Genomic DNA, 20680 nt, shown 5'->3' with positions numbered 1-20680 from the left:
ATCTGGCACAACATTTGACACTCGTGCATTAAGCCCCATTTTTCCATTGCGCTGCTCATATATCATAAAAATGATGTTTTAGCGAGCGAGTGAAGAGGACATGTTGGTGCATGTGACCCAGATGAGGACAGAACTCACCTGGCAGCTGCATCGACTGCAGGCCCAACAAGACGCACTGGAGAATGCCAGAAAAGCCAAGGAAGAAAAAAGTATGAAACATTATTAAGAAACTATGTGAGCCTTGCTCTGCGAAAGCAGGGCTCAATGCACTAGCTAGGGACGACACTTTGTGCTTTAATGGTACTTAATGTTAAACCCTTTTCCAGTTAGACATACATGCCAGACGTCCCGATCTTGGCGGGACAGTCCTGCTTTTGGGGTGTTTGTCCCGGTGTTCTGATGTAACACTATTTGTCCCGACATTTGAACAAAACAATTTACGCTCTATAAGTTCACAATAAAGTTCCATATTCAAGCTCTGTCTGGCTTTAATTACCATCGCTAATCCCTTTATTGCCCCCTATTAACAAACCATATCTACTAGTCGAGTGATCCAGTGTTGTTCTTGACACATTATCAGCTATATGTCGGCAAATTATTGATTTTATCGAGCATTCACACCAGGGTATTTTTATGATAAGGGTCGTTAATTGCTAGGGATAGATGCATTGTAGTGCATTAAGCAGATTGCTTTTGTATTTCATGGCCCAAATCAAGTCCAAAGATACTATTATTACGCGGTATTCAGTGTATTATATGTCAAACAAATCGAGCGCTGACCGATACCAGAGACATAAATTTACTTTCGTTTTTGGCTGATTTTCAGAAAATAATTTGTACATATTGCATCAATCTAAATTTAGAGTTAATGGATGATTGGTTGAATAAAAACAGTGCTCGATGTGCGCACATCCCGTTGAACGTTGCCGTAGTCACAAATGGGTAAATCTGCATAGTGCACATGTTTGTTTACTTCTGGAAAATGGAGAACGTCTGTGTTCATGCAATTCTAAACACATTTATCATCAATATTTGCCAGAAATTATGAGGTTTTGTAAGTAATTAGCTGATAACTGACTTCAGTAAAGGTGGCATGATTGATCGTTTTAATATCATAAATACGTTACCTGTTATCTCTAGCTTACCCCTTTCCAAGGGAGTCACCCCATCCGGAAAATATTCAAGCGCTGGGAATCGTCCACCTCTATAAGAATCCAAATCAGGTTAAACATAGTACAATGCAACCTAACAGGAAATCAAGAACCACAACTCATCTTTCCTTTCCGGATAAAACCATGTGCACGCCTATTTTAGGCTCAGGACTTATGTGTTCTTTTCACTGTGTTTTTGGCGGAGTTTAAAAGGATAAAGTTTATTTATCTTTTATTTGTATCATTCGGTTTATATTTCTATACTTTTTGTTGCAGTAATTGTCATATTTCTGCTTTTGCTGGGTTTCTTTGTTTGCATCGTCGCTCATGTACATGACGTCATGAGCACGTGAACCACGAGGAATTCGTGCCTATTCCCCAATAAGCAATTGAGGTCAATTGGACAGCGTTCTTTGTGTTTACATTTTGTGGTTTAACTTTTTATTTGAATTTATAATCATTAATTTGTTTTTTGTAGGTTCTTTCTGTTTCTTTTATTTCAGAATGAACTTACAGGATAGAGGTTCTTGTGGTCATATCAAAGCAAGGTGGGATTCCCACGATACTTGCTTGGCATGTACCGGTTGCACATTTAATAACAAATGTGCGGTTTGCGATTTGTGGGCTTACGACGTCAGGGGTTTTTTTTACTAAGAAAGTGACGCCGATATTCGGCGTCTTCCCCTACCAGAATTTTTCCCCTTAAAATACAATTTCCCCACCAACAATATCATTTTTCACCAAAATATAATATTTTCTCTCAAAGAAATGTTTATTTTTCATTGGGGCATTCGACAATTATCCAATTTGCACCATGTACAACAAATTCGCGAGCTCTCTCTCCAGAAAAACACACAACATCTGGGAATCCCAGTTATTCTAAATATAGCTCTTAAATAACGTCATGTAAACTGGGCAACTAATCGTAATAATCATGTGACTATTTTACTGGATACCGGTCTTGCGCGAGAAGGGTGTTTCGTCAATTAATTACCGGAAACCAGTCGAATTTTCATCCGGGCTATGTGCAAGCCGAGGTATAAACGTGAAAACAGAAAAAAATGTCTCACAATTAGCGTTCTTACACAAACAAAATAAAACATTCGAACTCGGAAGATACTGAACGCATCGAGGCATTTTTTAAGAAAGAATCATCGAAAACCGTTATAACCCAGCAGGATTCCGAGGTAATCAACATCGAACATTGTGAAAGTGAAAGTAGACAATCGGCAGCTGCCGCTCCTTTCCCTTCCAATACTGTAGCAAATCAAGATCGTCAACCCATTCATCATGAAATTGAAATCACAAAATTGACATCGTCCCCCGGCCCCAGTACACAAATATAGTTGAAAACATTTCCCACTATTAGATCTACACCTGCAACTTTATTATGGACTTTGACTTTAATACCTGTTAAATGTGTTTAAGAACAAAAAGGACAGAGACAAGTCTCTTTTGATGAGTTATAGACATTGAAATGAACAGTTTTTATTTTTTCCCCTAATATCTCTCTTTCGCACTCTTTTTTTCCCCTTTCACCCAGCGTCCAGCGTCTTCCCCTTTCTCTAAAAAAAACCCCTGGACGTATGGACAAAAGCAGGTCGCCGGAGGACGTCGATCAGCCGCAAACGCAACGAACCTCCATCCGACGTTGATTACCCGGTGACTCCACTGGTCAAGGATGACCAGCGGTTTTGTCAGTCACCGGGTACCGGGCAAGATGGTGTTGTTGTCAGTCGATCGTCATCAGATCTTATGACTCACACCATGCATACCGGCGACATTGATCATGGAACGACTGGATCAATGTCAGACCACATGGCAGCCGCCATTCTACGGTCTTTGTCCGGTGACGTAACCGGTCATAATATGACCGGCCGGTCACCGGTCCGGTCCGGTCCGGTCACCGGTCATGTCACCGGTCCGGTCCGGTCCGGTCATGTCACCGGTCCGGTCCGGTCACCGGTCCGGTCCGGTCACCGGTCCGGTCCGGTCACCGGTCCGGTCACCGGTCCGGTCCGGTCATTGATCACCGGTCCGGTCCGGTCACCGGTCCGGTCCGGTCCGGTCACCGGTCAACAGTCATCAGTTGGGCCTGCCACCGATAACACCAATCGCCGGTTAAGAAGAACTCGGTCTTCATCATCGGCGTATTCTTCTACATCCGATTCGTCGTCGAATACATCGTCTTCATCAAGGAGTGGACATCGGACACGCTCTTCTTCGTCGAGCAGTTATCATCGTCGCGGCGCTCATAAGCGATCACGTCGTCACTCACGGAGACGGTATTCCAAAAAAATCTCGATCACATCGCAGCCGATCCACATCTCGACAGCGCAGCCGATCCAGATCTCGACATTGCAGGAAACGAGGACGTCGGCAACGTTCACGTAGACAGCATCGGACTTACCATACGTATAGTCGTTCACCATCGTGTTCCGTTATGGAATCGCATGTTTCCATGCCAAATGTGTCGGTTCCAACGTTGACTGCCACACGTATTGCATCTTCAGGAGCTCATCTCACTACTACGGCGTCAGTGTCAACACCACGAGTATCATCTACAGTATCTAGTCGTGTACTCCCTACAGCTACCCTGTCGAATCCTGATACACTATGGATACAGAATTCAGCGGGACTTTTTGTACCGGTCAATGCTGATAATTTACCTTCTTCCGGTTTACATTATCAGTTTACTGACGTCGGGGATGATCATTCGCTGTTACCAGACAATTACAATCCGGTACAAGATATTCTCACTTCTGTTCCTGCTGATTCTATACAAACCGCTGGTGTTGTAGAGAGTGAGGCTGATTCAGATGCAGAATCTAATGTTGAGACGGATCAATATTTAGCTCCGATTGGTCAGATCTATGAACTGATGTTTCGTACTCTTGGTGAAGATTACTGTCCAAGACCTGCTGAACTGTCTTCAAATGCGACGATTTCTGTGACAGAACAACTTTTTCGTACATTTGATCCCAACAGGGTTATTAAGTCGACGGCTCGTCCTGACCCACGACTTCCCATTGGTTCTACTGTTCTATCTGTTCTTCAATCATTGGAATCAGCTAATAAGACTATTCCAAAACGAGGAGAAACATGGAAAATTCCTAAGGAACTAGCTGATCCAAAACACCAGGAAGGTAGTAAAAGTTACAAACCTCCTGTACCACATGCAACATCTGGGTTGGATTTTTCAAAACTTCCGGTTCCAGATCCGGACATAAGCAAGCTATCTCTTGTAATGCCAAGTGGTTCCAATTCAGTTTCTGTTCCGTTTTCAATGTTGGAAACTTGGGAAATGAGGGAACGTAGATCATTAGGTTTGACTAACCAAATTGACTTCATGCTAGCGACAATTTTACAAATGGTGTGTGATTGGTCGGAATCTGTTCCGGAGGAACTCCGTGATTTGTTAATTCATCTCTCACGGACCACACTGGCCTTATCTCACACTTCTGCTTCTTCAATGTCCGAGATGCTAAGGATTCGTAGAGATCTTATCCTTACTTCTTTACCTAAAGATTTTCTGTTGGAACCTGGTATGAACTCGCTCAGAACAGCTCCTCTCACATCAGGGTTTCTTTTTGGTGGAAGGATACAAGAAGCAATCACAGCTGACAAGGATGACCAACTTCATGCTTCTTTAGCTAGAAACAACTCTGGACAACGCCAAGGGGTCTTTAAGCATCCTGCTTCTAGGCCACCAGCAGTTCCAGCATTCAAGACGGCTAAGAGAAATAACCTTTTCTCTAAAAAGCCTTCTTTTAATCCACGGTCAGGTCCTAATAGGCAGTCTTCCTATAACAGACCTTCTTTGTCACACAAGTCTTCTAATAAAGATTCTGGGAAAAAGGGCAAACCCAAGCCGGGACAGAGGAATTTCAAACCTTCTACCGGCAGGGGCGCACCTCCTGCTTATCAGCCCTAGGTCCCTTCCCTTTCTACCGCCACAACCTCCGATGCCGGAAATACCAGTCGGGGCCAGACTTTTCCACTTCTCAAATCGATGGCTTCAAATTACTTCAGACGAATGGGTTCATTCTCTTGTGACAAAAGGCCTGACTTTTCAATTCGAAAAAAGGCCTCCACTTTCTCGCGTCCCTATAGAGCTGGTATCTCGGCATCCACATATTCCAGAGTCCATTCTCGGGCTCTTGGAAAAACAGGCGGTAGAAAGGGTTCAAGATCCTTATTCTCCAGGATTTTACAGTCGTCTTTTTCTTGTTCAAAAGAAAAATGGTTCCTGGAGACCAGTAATAGATTTAAAAGTGTTCAACATGTATCTCCTCAAACCAACTTTCAAAATGGAGACTCCTTCTTTCATACGGGAATCCATCAAACCCCTGCACTGGGGGGTGTCTTTGGATCTGGAAGATGCTTACTTCCATGTTCCTATACATCCCAACTACCGAAAGTACTTGCGATTCGCCTTTCAAGGCCAAGTCTACCAGTTCCGGTCTATGCCTTTTGGGTTGGCGACAGCCCCACGAGTTTTTACCAAACTAATGTCGGCAGTCGGATCACACCTCAGAGTTCACGGGATTATTCTTCTTCAGTATTTCGACGACTGGCTCTTACACCAGCTCGATCGTCAATTGCTTCTGTACAACCTAGAATTCTCTTGGAAGGAGCTCCTCTCGTTAGGGCTCCTTCTCAATGCAGACAAATCAGACCTCATTCCTTCACAGGACTTTACGTTTGTGGGAATGAATTTCTTGACCCACATCAATCGGGTCAGAGTGTCTATTCAACGTATATCAGACCTTCTGATGAAGGTCAACTGGGTTTTGTCCCAATCTCATATAACAGCTCAAGAATTCCTCTCTCTCAACGGTATCCTGAGCTCAGTAGCAGACTTTGTGCAGTTGGGACGTCTCTTCCTACGTCCTCTTCAGCACTATCTCTCAGCTTGTTGGAAATGGTCTCCAGGCAATCTATTAACACAGATTCCAATCCTTCCCTCCTTAAGGTCTCATCTTCAGTGGTGGCTAGACGAGGAGACTCTGTTGGCAGGAGTACCCCTTCTTCCCCCGCAACCGTCATTATATCTCATAACGGATGCGAGCAAGGAAGGGTGGGGTGCTCACCTGGAACCTCTCAGTCTGATAATTTCAGGGTTGTGGTCTCATCAGGAATCTCACCTTCATATCAACAATCTAGAAATGCGAGCAGTATTTCTAGCTGTATCTCATTTCCAATCACATCTTCGAGACTCTTGTGTGATGGTGTCAACAGACAACACATCTGTGGTGGCTTACATCCAGGCACAGGGGGGAACACATTCTCAATCCCTGTATCTGGAAACCAGAAAATTACTTGTTCTTTGCAAAACACTCAACATTCATCTGCTGGCAAAATATATACCAGGTCGCCTCAACGCCCTGGCGGATGGTTTGTCTCGCAAACACCAGTTACTTCCATCGGAGTGGACACTTCATCAAGAAGTGACCAACCAGATCTTTTTCAAGTTCGGTTATCCCCTGGTCGATCTATTTGCAACCAGACACAATCACAGACTTCCTCTGTATGTGAGTCCAGTTTACGATCCAGCAGCGTGGGCAATCGACGCGCTTTCGTTCGCATGGGACCAACTGGACGCTTACGCCTATCCCCCACCCATTCTAATTCCCCAAATATTGGGAAAAATCAGGGTGAGCTCTTGCAGGATACTCCTGATTGCCCCTTGGTGGCCCAGAAGATCTTGGTTCAACGATCTTCTCAGTCTCCTGTACGATTATCCCAGGAATCTTCCTCACAGGTCAGATCTTCTGTCTCAAAGCGGCAGACTACATGCGGACCCAAAAATGTTCCACTTACACGTCTGGCCGTTATCAGGCAATCTTTGCAGAAGAAATGTTTTTCTGTCAGGGCTTCAACCCTCGTTGCTTCGGCAAGGAGAAAATCCACCAGAGCAGTCTATGATGCTCGTTGGAAACTCTTCTCCAATTGGTGTTTTCGAGGGAAAATTAATCCCCTCAATCCCTCTGCTAGACGAATAGCGGATTTTCTCATTTATCTTTTTGATGATAAGAAACTTTCTCTTAGTTCCATCAAAGGATACAGATCTATGATGTCGCATACATTGGCTTTCACTAAGTCTTCACAAGTCTGTGCTGATCCAGCTATTTCAGAACTTGTTCGAGCTATGGAACTTAGTCGTCCTGTATCTCGTACACTTGCTCCTAAATGGGATTTAGCTTGTGTGCTTGGTTCCCTTATTAAGGCTCCCTACTAACCTCTTGATCAGGCTTCATTACAATTCCTAACATGGAAGACCGTTTTCCTTCTTACTATGGCTTCAGCCAAACGGAGAAGTGAAATTCATGCTCTTTCTATCGAGGATAGTCATCTTCGTTTTGACTCTTCTGATGGTTCTGTTACATTGTTGTGTCAGTCAGGATTCCTTGCTAAAAATCAACTCCCCTCTATGGCTTCCAAACCCTTCAAAGTTCCAAGTCTATCTAGAACTTGTGGACATGAAGATGATGATAGACTCCTTTGCCCGGTCAGGGCTTTGAAGTTCTACCTTAATAAGGTAAAGTCTATTCGAGGTTCTCGCAAGAGACTTTTCATTCCATTAAAAGGGGGGGGCGATGTGTCTGCGGCTTCTATTTCTCGTTGGATAGCCTCGACTATAAGGAAAGCTTATTCTTCTCTTTCATCGAGGGATTTATCCCTGTTTAAGATAAGACCGCATGAATTAAGAGCTCTTTCGGCTTCGTGGGCTTATATTAATCAGACCCCACTATCTGAAGTGCTTCAAGCTGCTTTCTGGAGGAATCCGACCACCTTCTCCTCTTTTTATCTTCGTTCTCTTGAGTGCCAACAAGACAATTTGTATAAGTTGGGTCCTCTTGTAGTGGCTCAAACTGTAGTTTCTTCTATGGCGTAAGTACACTGGTGCCATCCGAGAATTAAGTACTATACTGTACTAACAAAGATTATAAGAGGACTTGATTCTACTATCTCTGGCTGTAAACCCTCTATATGGGTTTTGCTGTGATGGGAAAAAATATGCGAACCTTCCCGCCGCAGCTGCAAAATCAGCTAGAGATAACAGGTAACGTATTTATGATATTAAAACAAATTTTCTTAAGTAAAATTCATTTTAATTATTAAATACTTACCTGTTATCGGTAAGTCCCACCTCCCACCCCGCTCATCGCCTTTTTATGTTTGCGTAAAGGAAAGATGAGTTGTGGTTCTTGATTTCCTGTTAGGTTGCATTGTACTATGTTTAACCTGATTTGGATTCTTATAGAGGTGGACGATTCCCAGCGCTTGAATATTTTCCGGATGGGGTGACTCCCTTGGAAAGGGGTAAGCTAGAGATAACAGGTAAGTATTTAATAATTAAAATGAATTTTACTTAAGAAAATTTGTTTTAGGTGTCCTGCTTTTTGGTAAAATGTCCCGACATTTTTAATGGACTGTCCTGATTTGGACCCGAAAATTTCTGGCATGTATGCAATTAGATACATTTTTTTATGCATTTATAGTCCCTTAGAAAGTTACATTTAATTAAATACCTTTCTTACTAGATTCAATTTTTAAAAACTTACTTCCAAGCCTTAGATACTGATGAGCAGCAAACAGTACAAAACCTGAACAGACTGTGAGTTACTTGCAGGCTGTTCTGGTTTTATGCTGTTTGCGCATAGCAATTTTCACTTGGCTTCTGAGTGGAAAAGGGTTAAAGGAAATCTCTTCTTAGCGAAAATCCAGAATATATGTGTCATGTTCTGACAAAACTGGGCATAATGCATGTGCGTAAAGTGTAGTCCCAGATTAGCCTGTGCAGTCCGCACAGGCTAATCAGGGACGACACTTTCCGCCTAAACTTGATTTTCGGTAAGGAGGGACTTCCTTGAAATTAAAAATACCATTAAAGCGGAAAGTGTTGTCCCTGATTAGCCTGTGCGGACTGCACAGGCTAATCTGGGACGACACTTTACGCACATGAATTAAGCCCAGTTTTCTCAGAACAAGACACTATTCAAAAGGGTTGTCCTGATTAGCGTCCTGATTAGCATATGGAAACTGCACAGGCTAATCTGGGACGACACTTTACGCACATGAATTAAGCCCAGTTTTCTCAGAACAAGACACAATTGAAAAGGGTTGTCCTGATTAGTGTCCTGATTAGCATATGGAAACTGCACAGGCTAATCTGGCACGACCCACTACCTTCATGCTTTAAGCCTAGGTTTCCCAAAGCCAGGCTCATACAGTTTTCAAATAGCATGGTAAATAAACATTCCAATAGGCAGAAAGAACACTGTATTTATTACGTTGGGGGTTGTCATATTGCAACTAGCTTTTTAAAATATTTGCAGGTCATGAACTGAAAGAGAAATTTCATCTCCTTGCTGCTAGTCGACTAGAAATGGAAGAAAGAAGGAAGACCTTTTTCCAAACTAGGTACAAACTATTGGATTATTTCCACTTTCATATAATCGCAATTCCTGTCTATGAGATTTGTTTGAAATCGTAGTGCCAGTAATTTAAATTTACATAATATGTAAGGTAGGGATAAGTCTTTGATAAGGAAATATGTGAAGAAAGTTGCAACAAACAAAGGTAGCCTATTGACTTTCAGATTTTTGGTCACACATGCTTGATCACCTTATGCCGGTAAATAGAATTTTACTTCTGTAAAATTTGATTTTCTATTTTAATAATTTTAATTTATGACAAACATAGTGGATTATAATTGATGTTAATAATATTTTTATACTTTTTGGTTTGTTTTGTTTTCAGAGAAAAGTTTATAAAAGAAAACTATCAGTTGCTTATTCGACGGAAACAACTGATCACAGAGCTTACCACATACATTTATCCAGTAACTGAGGTAAACTTTTGAATCATTTGATTAATGTTATGGCTTGTGCCTACAAAAGTTTGGAAATAATTTACTCAAAATTTTTGTTTGAGGACTTCATTAACTACTGCTTTGGAAGTTATATGACTTCCAAAATTTACTTCATAGGTGTTCTTTAATATATTTGCATTTGAAGCAAATTTCAAATGATTTTCCCAACATAATTTTTGTCATAAAATTATTTAACATAGCTACTTATTAAAAAAATGCTGCCAAACCTTAATTGTAATTCTAATTTGCTCATTATGTGTATTTTGCTCTGTCTTTAAGAAAATACCAGCCAAGATGTTTTTTAATTTGACATATTTAAAGTTTTTGTACAGACAATTGATGCAGAGTCCATTATAACTCTTTCAGTGCGGGAACCGAATTTTGAAGGCCTTTGCAAACAGTTTGGATCCAGATGAGACGCCACAGAACGTGGCGTCTCATCTGGATCCAAACTGTTTGCTATTCTGATAGTGTTCTTTGAAAAAAATCGAAGAAAATGCTAATTTTAGAAATTCAGCAGAAGACATTTTTGCAGACGACAAATTTCCCAGCATGCAAAGGGTTAAGGGATAGTTTACAGATGGATGTGTAGTTATAATAAAAAAATGCATGTTTCTTTTCAGGATAAAGATAAGAAATTTTATGTTTGTGGAGTATTTCTACCCAATTCAGAAGACTTTCAAGGTAAGCTCATTTCAAATGCCTCTTGGGGGGCTTGTAATTCCTTTGGCTTTAATCCAAATACAAACAAAACTATCAGGAATTTATTGCATGAGAGATAATTACGAATTTGTACTCAATAAGTGTCAGTATTTAGGAGAAGAACACTTGGTGTGGCGTTTGCTGTGGGTATATGGTACACCCAAATCAGTCTAGGAACTGCAAAAATCTTGCCCTTGATGCATGTTGAATGATAAGATTCACCAAAATCAGTCTAGGAACTGCACAGTTCTTGCCCTGGATGCATGTTGAATGATCAGATTCACCAAAGTCAGTCTAGTAACTGCCCAGTTCTTGCCCTTGATGCATGTTGAATGATCAGATTCACCAAAATCAGTCTAGGAACTGCGCAGTTCTTGCCCTTGATGCATGTTGAATGATCAGATTCACCAAAATTAGTCTAGGACCTGCACAGTTCTTGCCCTGGATGCATGTTGAATGATAAGATTCACCAAAATCAGTCTAGAAACTGCACAGTTCTTGCCCTGGATGCATGCTGAATGATTAGTTGTGCTGTTGAAGGGATTATGCTATAATCATAAAGCTTTTACCGGTATCTGATTTTTTCAAAACTTGTTTCGTAATATACGATTTTCCATTTTCTCAAAGATACAGCTCTTGTTATTATCTCTTTCTTAATTATCCGTTGATTCTGAGTTTACTCTTATTTGTCCATTAGTTTTTTGTCCAAGACATTTCTAAAACTTGATATAATAAAGTCTACTAGGCTCCAGTGGAGTTGCTCCTGGTTTCATTGACATTTATCATCAAATATTCACCAAAACATATTATTTTTATCTGGAATTCAGGGCCCATACTGACCAAACAATTTGTAGTCAAAAGTCTAAGAATAAAGAATATTTTTTAAATTGGAATATTCAAGAATTGCCTTATTTATTGAGTCAAAGTTTGCATTAACAACCTTCATCAACATTATTCTTCGTCTTAACACTTTCAGTTTCACACTCAGATGCAAAGTGAAAATGGCTTCTGGTATGTGCAAACAGCATAAAACCAGAACAGACTGCGAGTAACTCGCAGTCTGTTCAGGTTTTATGCTATTTGCTGCTCATCAGTATATAAGTTTTGGAGATGAAGCCTTAAAAACTTGATCTATTAAGAAAGGTCTTAAATTCAAAATAACTTTCTAAGGGACTACAAATGCTTGAAAATACGTATCTGAGTGGTAAAGGGTTAAATTCAAACGCTGGAATTTTTATCTCTTTCTATTTGTTTTCTTAAGTCTAAAAACGGCTAAGTCATTAAGGGCCCTGGATTGTTTTTAACCTATGGGGGACAAAACAGATTTATGCTTTTGCTCATGTATGTTTCTAGGGTCAGATTACACGATGTGTTCAGTCGCCCTTGGTTACACGTGCCACCTGGTAATCATGATGTCACAGATTCTCGATTTCCCCGTAAGATATCCCATGCAGCATCTGTCTTCACTGTCCCAAATAACGGACCACATACACCCGAAACTTACGGACAAAGATAAAGTGTGAGTCTTTTGTATTAACCCTTTCAGTGCAGGAACCGAATTTTGAAGGACTTTGCAAACAGTTTGGATCCAGATGAGACGCCACAGAACGTGGCGTCTCATCAGGATCCAAACTGTTTGCTATTCTGATAGTATTCTTTAAAAAAATAGAAGAAAATGCTAATTTTTAGAAATTCTGCAGACGACATTTTAGCAGACGACAAATGTCCCAGCATGCAAAGGGTTAACAGTATGTGTCAATGAAATCAGTTGAATGATGATGCTCCAGATCGGATGACAAAATTTTCTGATAAAATGAGCACAGGAAAAAGGGGGCTGAATGCATCTGCATGAAGTGTTGTCCCATATTAGCCTGTGCAGTCTGCACAGGCCAACAAGGGATGACACTTACCGCTTTTATGGAACATTTCGATTAAAGGAAGTCTCTTCTTACAATAAATCCAGTTCAGGTGAAAAATGTTGTCTCTGATTAGCCTGTGTGGACACTTGGCGCACATGAATTGAGACCAATGTATCAGAACGCGGCTCAAATGTATGCTTATGTAGTATTCCATTTTTATCACATGCTATAGCCTGTTTCCCATGTAATACTAACATTACATATTTTCTTATATTACACATGTTTAATACAACATTTTTAAGCGTTTTCATTGGCTTAGTTTTCGTTTATTGACCAATCGCATTGAGCTTTTTTGCTGAAATGACGTTGCAATGTCAAATGACGTCAAGAAATGTAAACAACATTCGGGATTTATCATTATGTTATCATAAATATTTATTTAATTTGCTCATTTAAAAGCATGTGATAAAAAAGATCTGACACTTGTTGTCATACCATACCATATTTTATTAAACTCGTCCATGATATTTGTTAGTAAGCTCGCCAAAGGCTCGCTTACAAAAAAAACCCAAATTCCTGAACTTGTTTAATAAAATATGGTATGATATGACAACTCGTGCCAGATCCTATATGTATCCTTCAGTATTAACATGCTCACCCTTTCCCACATAGAAGCAAAGTGAAGGGGCTAAGTGCAAACAGCATAAAACCAGAACAATCTGGGAGTAACTCACAGTCTGATAAGGTTTTATGCTGTTTGCTGCTCATCAGTATCTAAGGGATGGAAATTAAGTCTTTAAAACTTAAATTTAGTAAGAAAGGTCTTGAATTAAATATATCTTTCTTAGAGCTACACATTCATCAAAATAGGTATCTAAGTGGTAAAGGGTTAACATAAATTGTAAAGCAGCGTAGGCATGTAGCCTGGAACAAAAGAAATCAACGTGATGTGAAAATATACATTCAAGAAATCTAGGAAATGGGGGCATAGGTAAAAGTACGAAATTTCTTGGAATATTGTTTGTATTCGTTTTAACATATCAGTTTCAAATATTTACAGCAGCTGGTACTCATTGTACCTATCGGTGATTAAGTGCAGATAGGTCATAAGTTATAGTTGACTGTTTTTTGATTATCATTAAACTACTTACTGTAAAATCATGATTAATCAGCGCACATTAACGTTCCTTGATTTTGTGGCTTTTCCAATCAACAAATATAACACAAACAATTTGAACAATGACCAACACAAATCTTCCTTTTTTTCAAAATCAGAAATCCTCACATTTATGTGTCCTCGAAAACGTCATTTTTTTTTTAAAGCCACAAAATGCCATGCAGAGAAATACAAATGAATTTACAGTATATGAAACTACTGGCCTAAGCAATTATGCTAAATTGTACAGCTTCATTCCAGATTCCCGTTGTTCTTCAAAGGCAAGGAACGATTTCAGTTCAACTATGGAGTGTTCATGCTCAATAAAAACATCAGTCAGGTACTTGCATTTTACATGAGCCTCGGTCTGGGAAAACAGGGCTTAATGCACCTGCATAAAGTGTCGTCCCAGATTAGCCTTCGCAGTCCGCACAGGCTAATCAGGGACGACACATTCCGCCTTAACTTGATTTTTATTTAGATGAGACCCCTTTTAAATCTAAAATTAAAACAAAATAACCAATTTTAAAAAAGGAAAGTGTCGTCCCTGATTGCACATGCTTATCTGGGACGACCTTTTATGAACATGCATTATGCCAAGTTTTCCAAGAAAAAGGCTGTTATAAACATACAGTAGTAATTTAAAATAAAACTTCACACAAAAGACAGTATTGTTGCCAAGAAACATTACCATCTTAAGAAATGTTATCTCAAAATTTGGTTCTGTACTTGTACAAAGATTGTAGGTCCCTGAATAACTAAAACAACATCTGCAGAATGTAACTACATGTATTAGTTATTATATGTGTGTTGGTCTGAGAAAGCTGGGCATAAAGCATGTGCGTAAAGTGTCGTCCCAGATTAGCCTGTGCAGTCTGCACAGGCTAATCGGGGACGACAGTTTCCGCTTTTATGGTATTTTTAGTTTCAAGGAAGTCCCTCCTTACCGAAAATCAAGTTTAGGCGGAAAGTGTCGTCCCTGATTAGCCTGTTCAGACTGCACAGGCTAATCTGGGACGACACTTTATGCACATGAATTAAGCCCAGTTTTCTCAGAACAGCACACATACAATTAAATTTAAACTCCTTAAATTCTTGTTCATCTGCTGCTTTCTCTGCCCATGTCACTATTACGCAATGGTTGGCAGGCTAGTGTTTTCTTATTAAATAGTGAAAATGTGTTAAAAAGAACTTGATGTGTTTTGTACAACTAAGACAAACAACATGACATAAATAATTCTATTTTGTACGATTTAATTTACCTGAACAATTATTCAACACTTAATTACAACTAAAGTAAGTGCAATATAACTTTTTGTATGTGTGCCAGTCATTTCATCATGTAATATTCACTTAGTATTTCTAAATCTAACACATATTTCAATATATGAGCTTCAGTCTGGGAAAATGGGGCCAAATGCATAATTTGGATTTTCATTTAAAAGAGACTTCCTTTAAATTCCTTAAGAGCGAAGAGTGTCTTCCCTGATTAGACTGTGCATACTGCACAAGCTAATCTGGAACAACACTTCACACAAATGCAAGAAGCCCAGTTTTCCCCAGAACGCAGCTCAAATAAAGAAGGCACTTGTTTCTCACTGTTCCCTACTTTCCAGCTGCGGTACTACTGTGGGCTGGGGACCAGTGACCTAAGGTTGACGTTGCCAAATATAAAAACTCTGCTGGAGTCCAGACTCGGTATCAGATGGTAAGATAACTGTTTACCACTCAGATGTGCACTTTGACGTGTGTGTAGATCCTTAGAAAATAGAATTTTCTGTAAATTAAAAATCTTTTTTACTGGATTCAAATTTTAAAGGCTTCATTTTCAGCCATTATGTACTGATGAGCAGCAAACAGCATTTAACCTGAACAGACTGCCCAGTTACTTTTCAGGCTAATCAGGGAAGACATGCTTTTTATCATTTTTTGTTTAAAGGAGGACTTGAAGTTTCTGAAGAGCCATAAAAACTTGTAATAAATCAACTCATTTCTTGACCCTCCATAAAGGCTATTTGTTAGAACCAAACCAGTCAACATGTTGCTTTTAAAACTTCAGTGATAGTATCGCAGAAAAAGCAAAAGCCGAGGCCCAGGAACGTCCAAACATGGAAGACAGAGACGAGACCCTTAGCTCGGTAGCCTCGGGTGGTAACCACAGCGCTCACAATCCCGCTGAGGAGTATGTTGAAAAGATTCTGGCAAACCGGGGTAAAACCAGTCCCTTAATTGAAAATGGACAAAACCGGACAGTGGCATTACCGCTGACAGAGATCTCGGTTACGCAGAGTGAAAACATTCTTGAGACTGGTGATATCTTTAAACCAACAGACGATGAATTTTTTACATCGAAATTGGGGCTGGTTCTTGGTACAAACTCACCGGGCAGTTCTAGTTATGGCTCGTTTTCTGAACATCAGAATGGGGTGATTAAGTATGACCGGAACTTCAGTATGTCCCCTTCGCCTGGGAGTGCAGAAAACAGTTTACAGGCATTGATGTCGGCAGATTTGAAGGAGGTGAATTCGAAAGTAAACGGAAAATCTTCGGATGTTTCGCATGACCTTAGTTCCGGTGATGATGAATGTGAAAATGTCGAACAAACTTTTAAGAACTTGGATATAAATGACTTTTCTCCACTGGATGACAATTCTACTTAATGATAGAGTTTTATTATAAAACTTATTTTTAGTTGTGTGACTACTTTGCTGAAATGACTTTGTTGTTAATTTATTTTTTGTTATAAGACATATTTCCAGATTAGTTTCTGTTTTAGTGCTAAGTTCTGCCTAAGGCTATCTGGCTATGCAAAATTGTATTATAGCTTTGATTAGCAAAATCAATTACTAATAACTGGTATTCAGTAATCTTAATAATGAGTAACTGATATAATAACCTCCAGGTGATATCAATGAAGTTAAGGTAACGGCTATGTGCCGGTCTGGTGTAACAACTTTAGTTTTCCTAATCATAATTCACGTGTCACTAATTTACTATTAGTTTCATACCTGATAATTCATAATGCATTATGTTTGTGAATAGGAATGTTTTTCTAGTCAGTCATATCATAGACTTTTCATAATTTCTGGTTTCAATTGCTGCATACCGGTAAGCAGGAATGCATTATGTCACCCGGCTTTTGGGGAAAATGCCTAGCCTCCAATTTTTAGCTTATAATTTATCAACAAAACTGCGAAAGTTTATGAAATTTCCGAAGTACACTTGAAATTAGGGGAATATTGCTTAATTTTAAAGAAATTATTTAAAAGAAAGACCCTTTATTATCCCCCTGGTAAAAATGCCCTACGTGCTTAAGTGCCAAGAAATCCTGCTGAGTAAATAATCTGCAGTTGTACTCCCCCCTTTATTGATGAGGAACTATATGTTACCTATTGGCAGATTTTCTGATCCCCTTTTAGAAAAATGTGAAACTTTTAAAATTGCAGATCTCAAGAAAACAACAAATTTCACTGGATCTTTTGTTAAACTGTTACATCAGTGGATGCTTTGTAGAAAATTTGAGAGGATATTTGTTATACCCCCACTAAACGAAGTTTAGGGGGGTATATAGGAGTGAGCTTGTCGGTTGGTCTGTGTCCGCTCTCTAATTCAAGTAGTTTTCATCCGAGCTTCACCAAACTTGGTCAGAAGTTGTAACTAGATGATGTCTAGGCCAAGTTCAAACATGGGCCTTGCCGGGTCAAAAACTAGGTCACGGGGTCACTTAGTGCGTTTAAAACATTCAGCATGTTGTCCGCTCTCTAATTCAAGTAGTTTTCATCAGAGCTTCACCAAATTTAGTCAGAAGTTGTATCTAGATGATGTCTAGGCCAAGATCGAAGATGGGTCATGGCAGATCAAAAACTAGGTCACGGGGTCACTTAGTGCGTTTTAAACATTGAGCATGGTGTCCGCTCTCAAATTCAAGTAGTTTTCATCGGATCTTCACCAAACTTGGTCAGAAGTTGTATCTAGATGATGTCTAGGTCAAGTTCGAATATGGGTCATGCCAGGTCAAAAACGAGGTCACTGGGTCACATAGTATGTTTTACACATTCAGCATGGTGTCTGCTCTCTATTTCAAGTAGTTTTCATCCTATCTTCACCACACTTGGTCAGAAGTTGTATCTACATGATGTCTAGGCCAAGTTTGAACATGGGCCATGCAGGGTCAAAAACCAGGTCACGGGGTCACTTAGTGCGTTTTAAACATTGAGCATGGTGTCCGCTATTTTTTGTGAAGACAACATGCAAAATATTCTGTGTCAATGCGGCATGTTGGGGTATTCGTCACGTCTGTGACAAAGCTCTAGTTGGATTTGGTGGAATATCAATTTTAATTCACGAGTGAATCCAACAATTTTTTTTATTTTATGCTTACAAATGATTATTTTTGTATTTGTGACATCTAGTTCCCCATTGGGCGCCTCACAATGTCCTAACATGTATGTTCAAGGCAAGCTTATCCCTATGTTGTTATAAACATTCATTGCGGAGTTATCACTCTTGGTGAAATTGGGGGTAACAATGGGGAAACCAAACAAATCCAAAAATAGATCCGGTAAAACAATGAAAAATATCAATAATTTTCACTGTTTAAAACTGTGAATTATCAGTTTTTAATTCACTGATATTTCTCTATAAACCACAGGAAAGCATAAAATAAATGATGGTAATTATTCAGTTTAGATAAAATACTTGGATCGTTATGACCGTTTTATTGGCAAATGATGGTAATTATTCAGTTTATATAAAATACTTGGATCGTTATGACCGTTTTATTGGCAAATGATGGTAATTATTCAGTTTATATAAAATACTTGGATTGTTATGACCGTTTTATTGGCAAATGATGGTAATTATTCAGTTTATATCAAATACTTGGATCCTTATGACCGTTTTATTGGCATTTTGATTTTGTAGCATTGCTTTGAGCTATTTTAGCGTTATGTATGAAAAAGACGTGTATGTATGCACACACCTGTCAGAAGAAATACAACATAGTCCTATAATTTTCAACAAACAACTTTTATCTTTTGAGGCCTTGTATCTAATGAATTAAATGGCAATTTTTATTGTTTGTACTATAGTCTTCATTAAAAATTGTAAAAGCTATGTCTGCATTGTGTAGGGGCAGTGGCCACTGTGATAAGATCTGGGGGTTTTCAGCACATACTAGTATTATATGTTGGATTATTTTGGACCAAATGTAATGGGAACAAAAATGTGTAGGGCATTAGTAGAACAATTTACGACACAAATGTATTTTGTTGTGTGAGTGTTGTCTTTTGTTGAAAAACTGTTGTTGTGTTGTTGACATTAGGATTCCACAAATGGAGATTATTGTGTTTTTTTTCCAAAGAATCCTCGCTTGTAATTTGAGGAATGCGATCATTGTGCAATATTTTTGTAATAAAAGCTACTGAAATATTTATTTTTTTATTGATATCATATCATCCCCCTGTTACATAATGTGGAACTTGTAACCAAAATATTGTGCCAAATCTGTTATCTAAATTTTCAGCTTGACCGTTTGCAAATAAATAGCTGATGATGTTGAAAGACTGTTTGCATGTCACTCTGCACAGTGGTTTGCTATGGGTACTTCCAGAGCACAAGACTGTTATTATGTCTTTTAGCACAGTGATTTGCTACGGGTACTTCCAGAGCACAAGACTAGCTGTTATCATGTCACTCTGCACAGTTGTTTGCTACGGGTACTTCCAGAGCACAAGACTGTTATCATGTCTTTCAGCACAGTGGTTTGCTGTGGGTACTTCCAGAGCACAAGGCTGTTATAATGTCTTTCAGCACAGTGGTTTGCTACGGGTACTTCCAGAGCACAAGACTGTTACCATGTCACTCAGCACAGTGGTTTGCTACGGGTTCTTCCAGAGCCCAAGACTGTTACCATGTCACTTAGCACAGTGGTTTGCTACGGGTTCTTCCAGAGCACAAGACTGTTACCATGTCACTCAGCACAGTGGTTTGCTACGGGTACTTCCAGAGCACAAGACTGTTACCATGTCACTCAGCACAGTGGTTTGCTACGGGTTCTTCCAGAGCACAAGACTGTTACCATGTCACTCAGCACAGTGGTTTGCTACGGGTACTTCCAGAGCACAAGACTGTTACCATGTCACTCAGCACAGTGGTTTGCTACGGGTTCTTCCAGAGCACAAGACTGTTATCATGTCACTCAGCACAGTGGTTTGCTACGGGTTCTTCCAGAGCACAAGACTGTTACCATGTCACTCAGCACAGTGGTTTGCTACGGATACTTCCAGAGCACAAGACTGTTACCATGTCTTTCAGCACAGTGGTTTGCTACGGGTACTTCCAGAGCACAAGACTGTTATCATGTCTTTCAGCACAGTGGTTTGCTACGGATACTTTCAGAGCACAAGACTGTTACCATGTCACTCAGCACAGTGGTTTGCTACGGGTACTTCCAGAGCACAAGACTGTTATCATGTCACTCTGCACAGTGGTTTGCTACGGGTACTTCCAGAGCACAAGACTGTTATCATGTCTTTCAGCAGTGGTTTGCTACGGATACTTTCAGAGCACAAGGCAGTCCTGTGATTATTCTTAGCCCCTTACCACTTATAAATGTACTTTGACGCATTTGTAGTCCCATAGAAAGTTTAATTTAATTAAAGACCTTTCTTCCTAGATTAAATTTTTATGCCCCCGGATCGAATGATCGGGGGGAAATTTTTTTTGGCCTGTCTGTCTGTCATTGTATGTGTCCGTCTGTGTGTCTGTCACAAAACTTTAACCTTGGTCATAACTTTTGCAATATTGAAGATAGCAACTTGATATTTGGCATGCATGTGTATCTCATGGAGCTGCACATTTTGAGTGTTGAAAGGTCAAGGTCATCCTTCAAGGTCAAAGGTTTAATATATGGCTTCAAAGCAGTGCAGTAGGT

At 39.7% G+C, this 20680-nt stretch overlaps 1 protein-coding gene across 1 annotated transcript in view; it reads left to right on the top strand.

The window, feature by feature from the left end:
- Positions 1-19178, top strand: part of LOC127834206 (UV radiation resistance-associated protein-like) — a 35365-nt gene extending 16187 nt beyond the window's left edge. The window contains exons 9-16 of the mRNA XM_052359858.1: positions 83-209; positions 9494-9578; positions 9918-10008; positions 10653-10713; positions 12085-12250; positions 14008-14086; positions 15363-15454; positions 15806-19178. Coding sequence (XP_052215818.1) covers positions 83-209; positions 9494-9578; positions 9918-10008; positions 10653-10713; positions 12085-12250; positions 14008-14086; positions 15363-15454; positions 15806-16406 — 1302 coding nt within the window. The 3' untranslated portion in view covers positions 16407-19178. The remainder of the gene's footprint in view (positions 1-82; positions 210-9493; positions 9579-9917; positions 10009-10652; positions 10714-12084; positions 12251-14007; positions 14087-15362; positions 15455-15805) is intronic.
- Positions 19179-20680: the final 1502 nt, after the last annotated feature.

This window comes from Dreissena polymorpha, chromosome 6 (genome assembly GCF_020536995.1).
Source record: "Dreissena polymorpha isolate Duluth1 chromosome 6, UMN_Dpol_1.0, whole genome shotgun sequence".
NCBI classification, from domain to species: domain Eukaryota; kingdom Metazoa; phylum Mollusca; class Bivalvia; order Myida; family Dreissenidae; genus Dreissena; species Dreissena polymorpha.
This window is presented reverse-complemented; position numbering and strand designations above follow the sequence as displayed.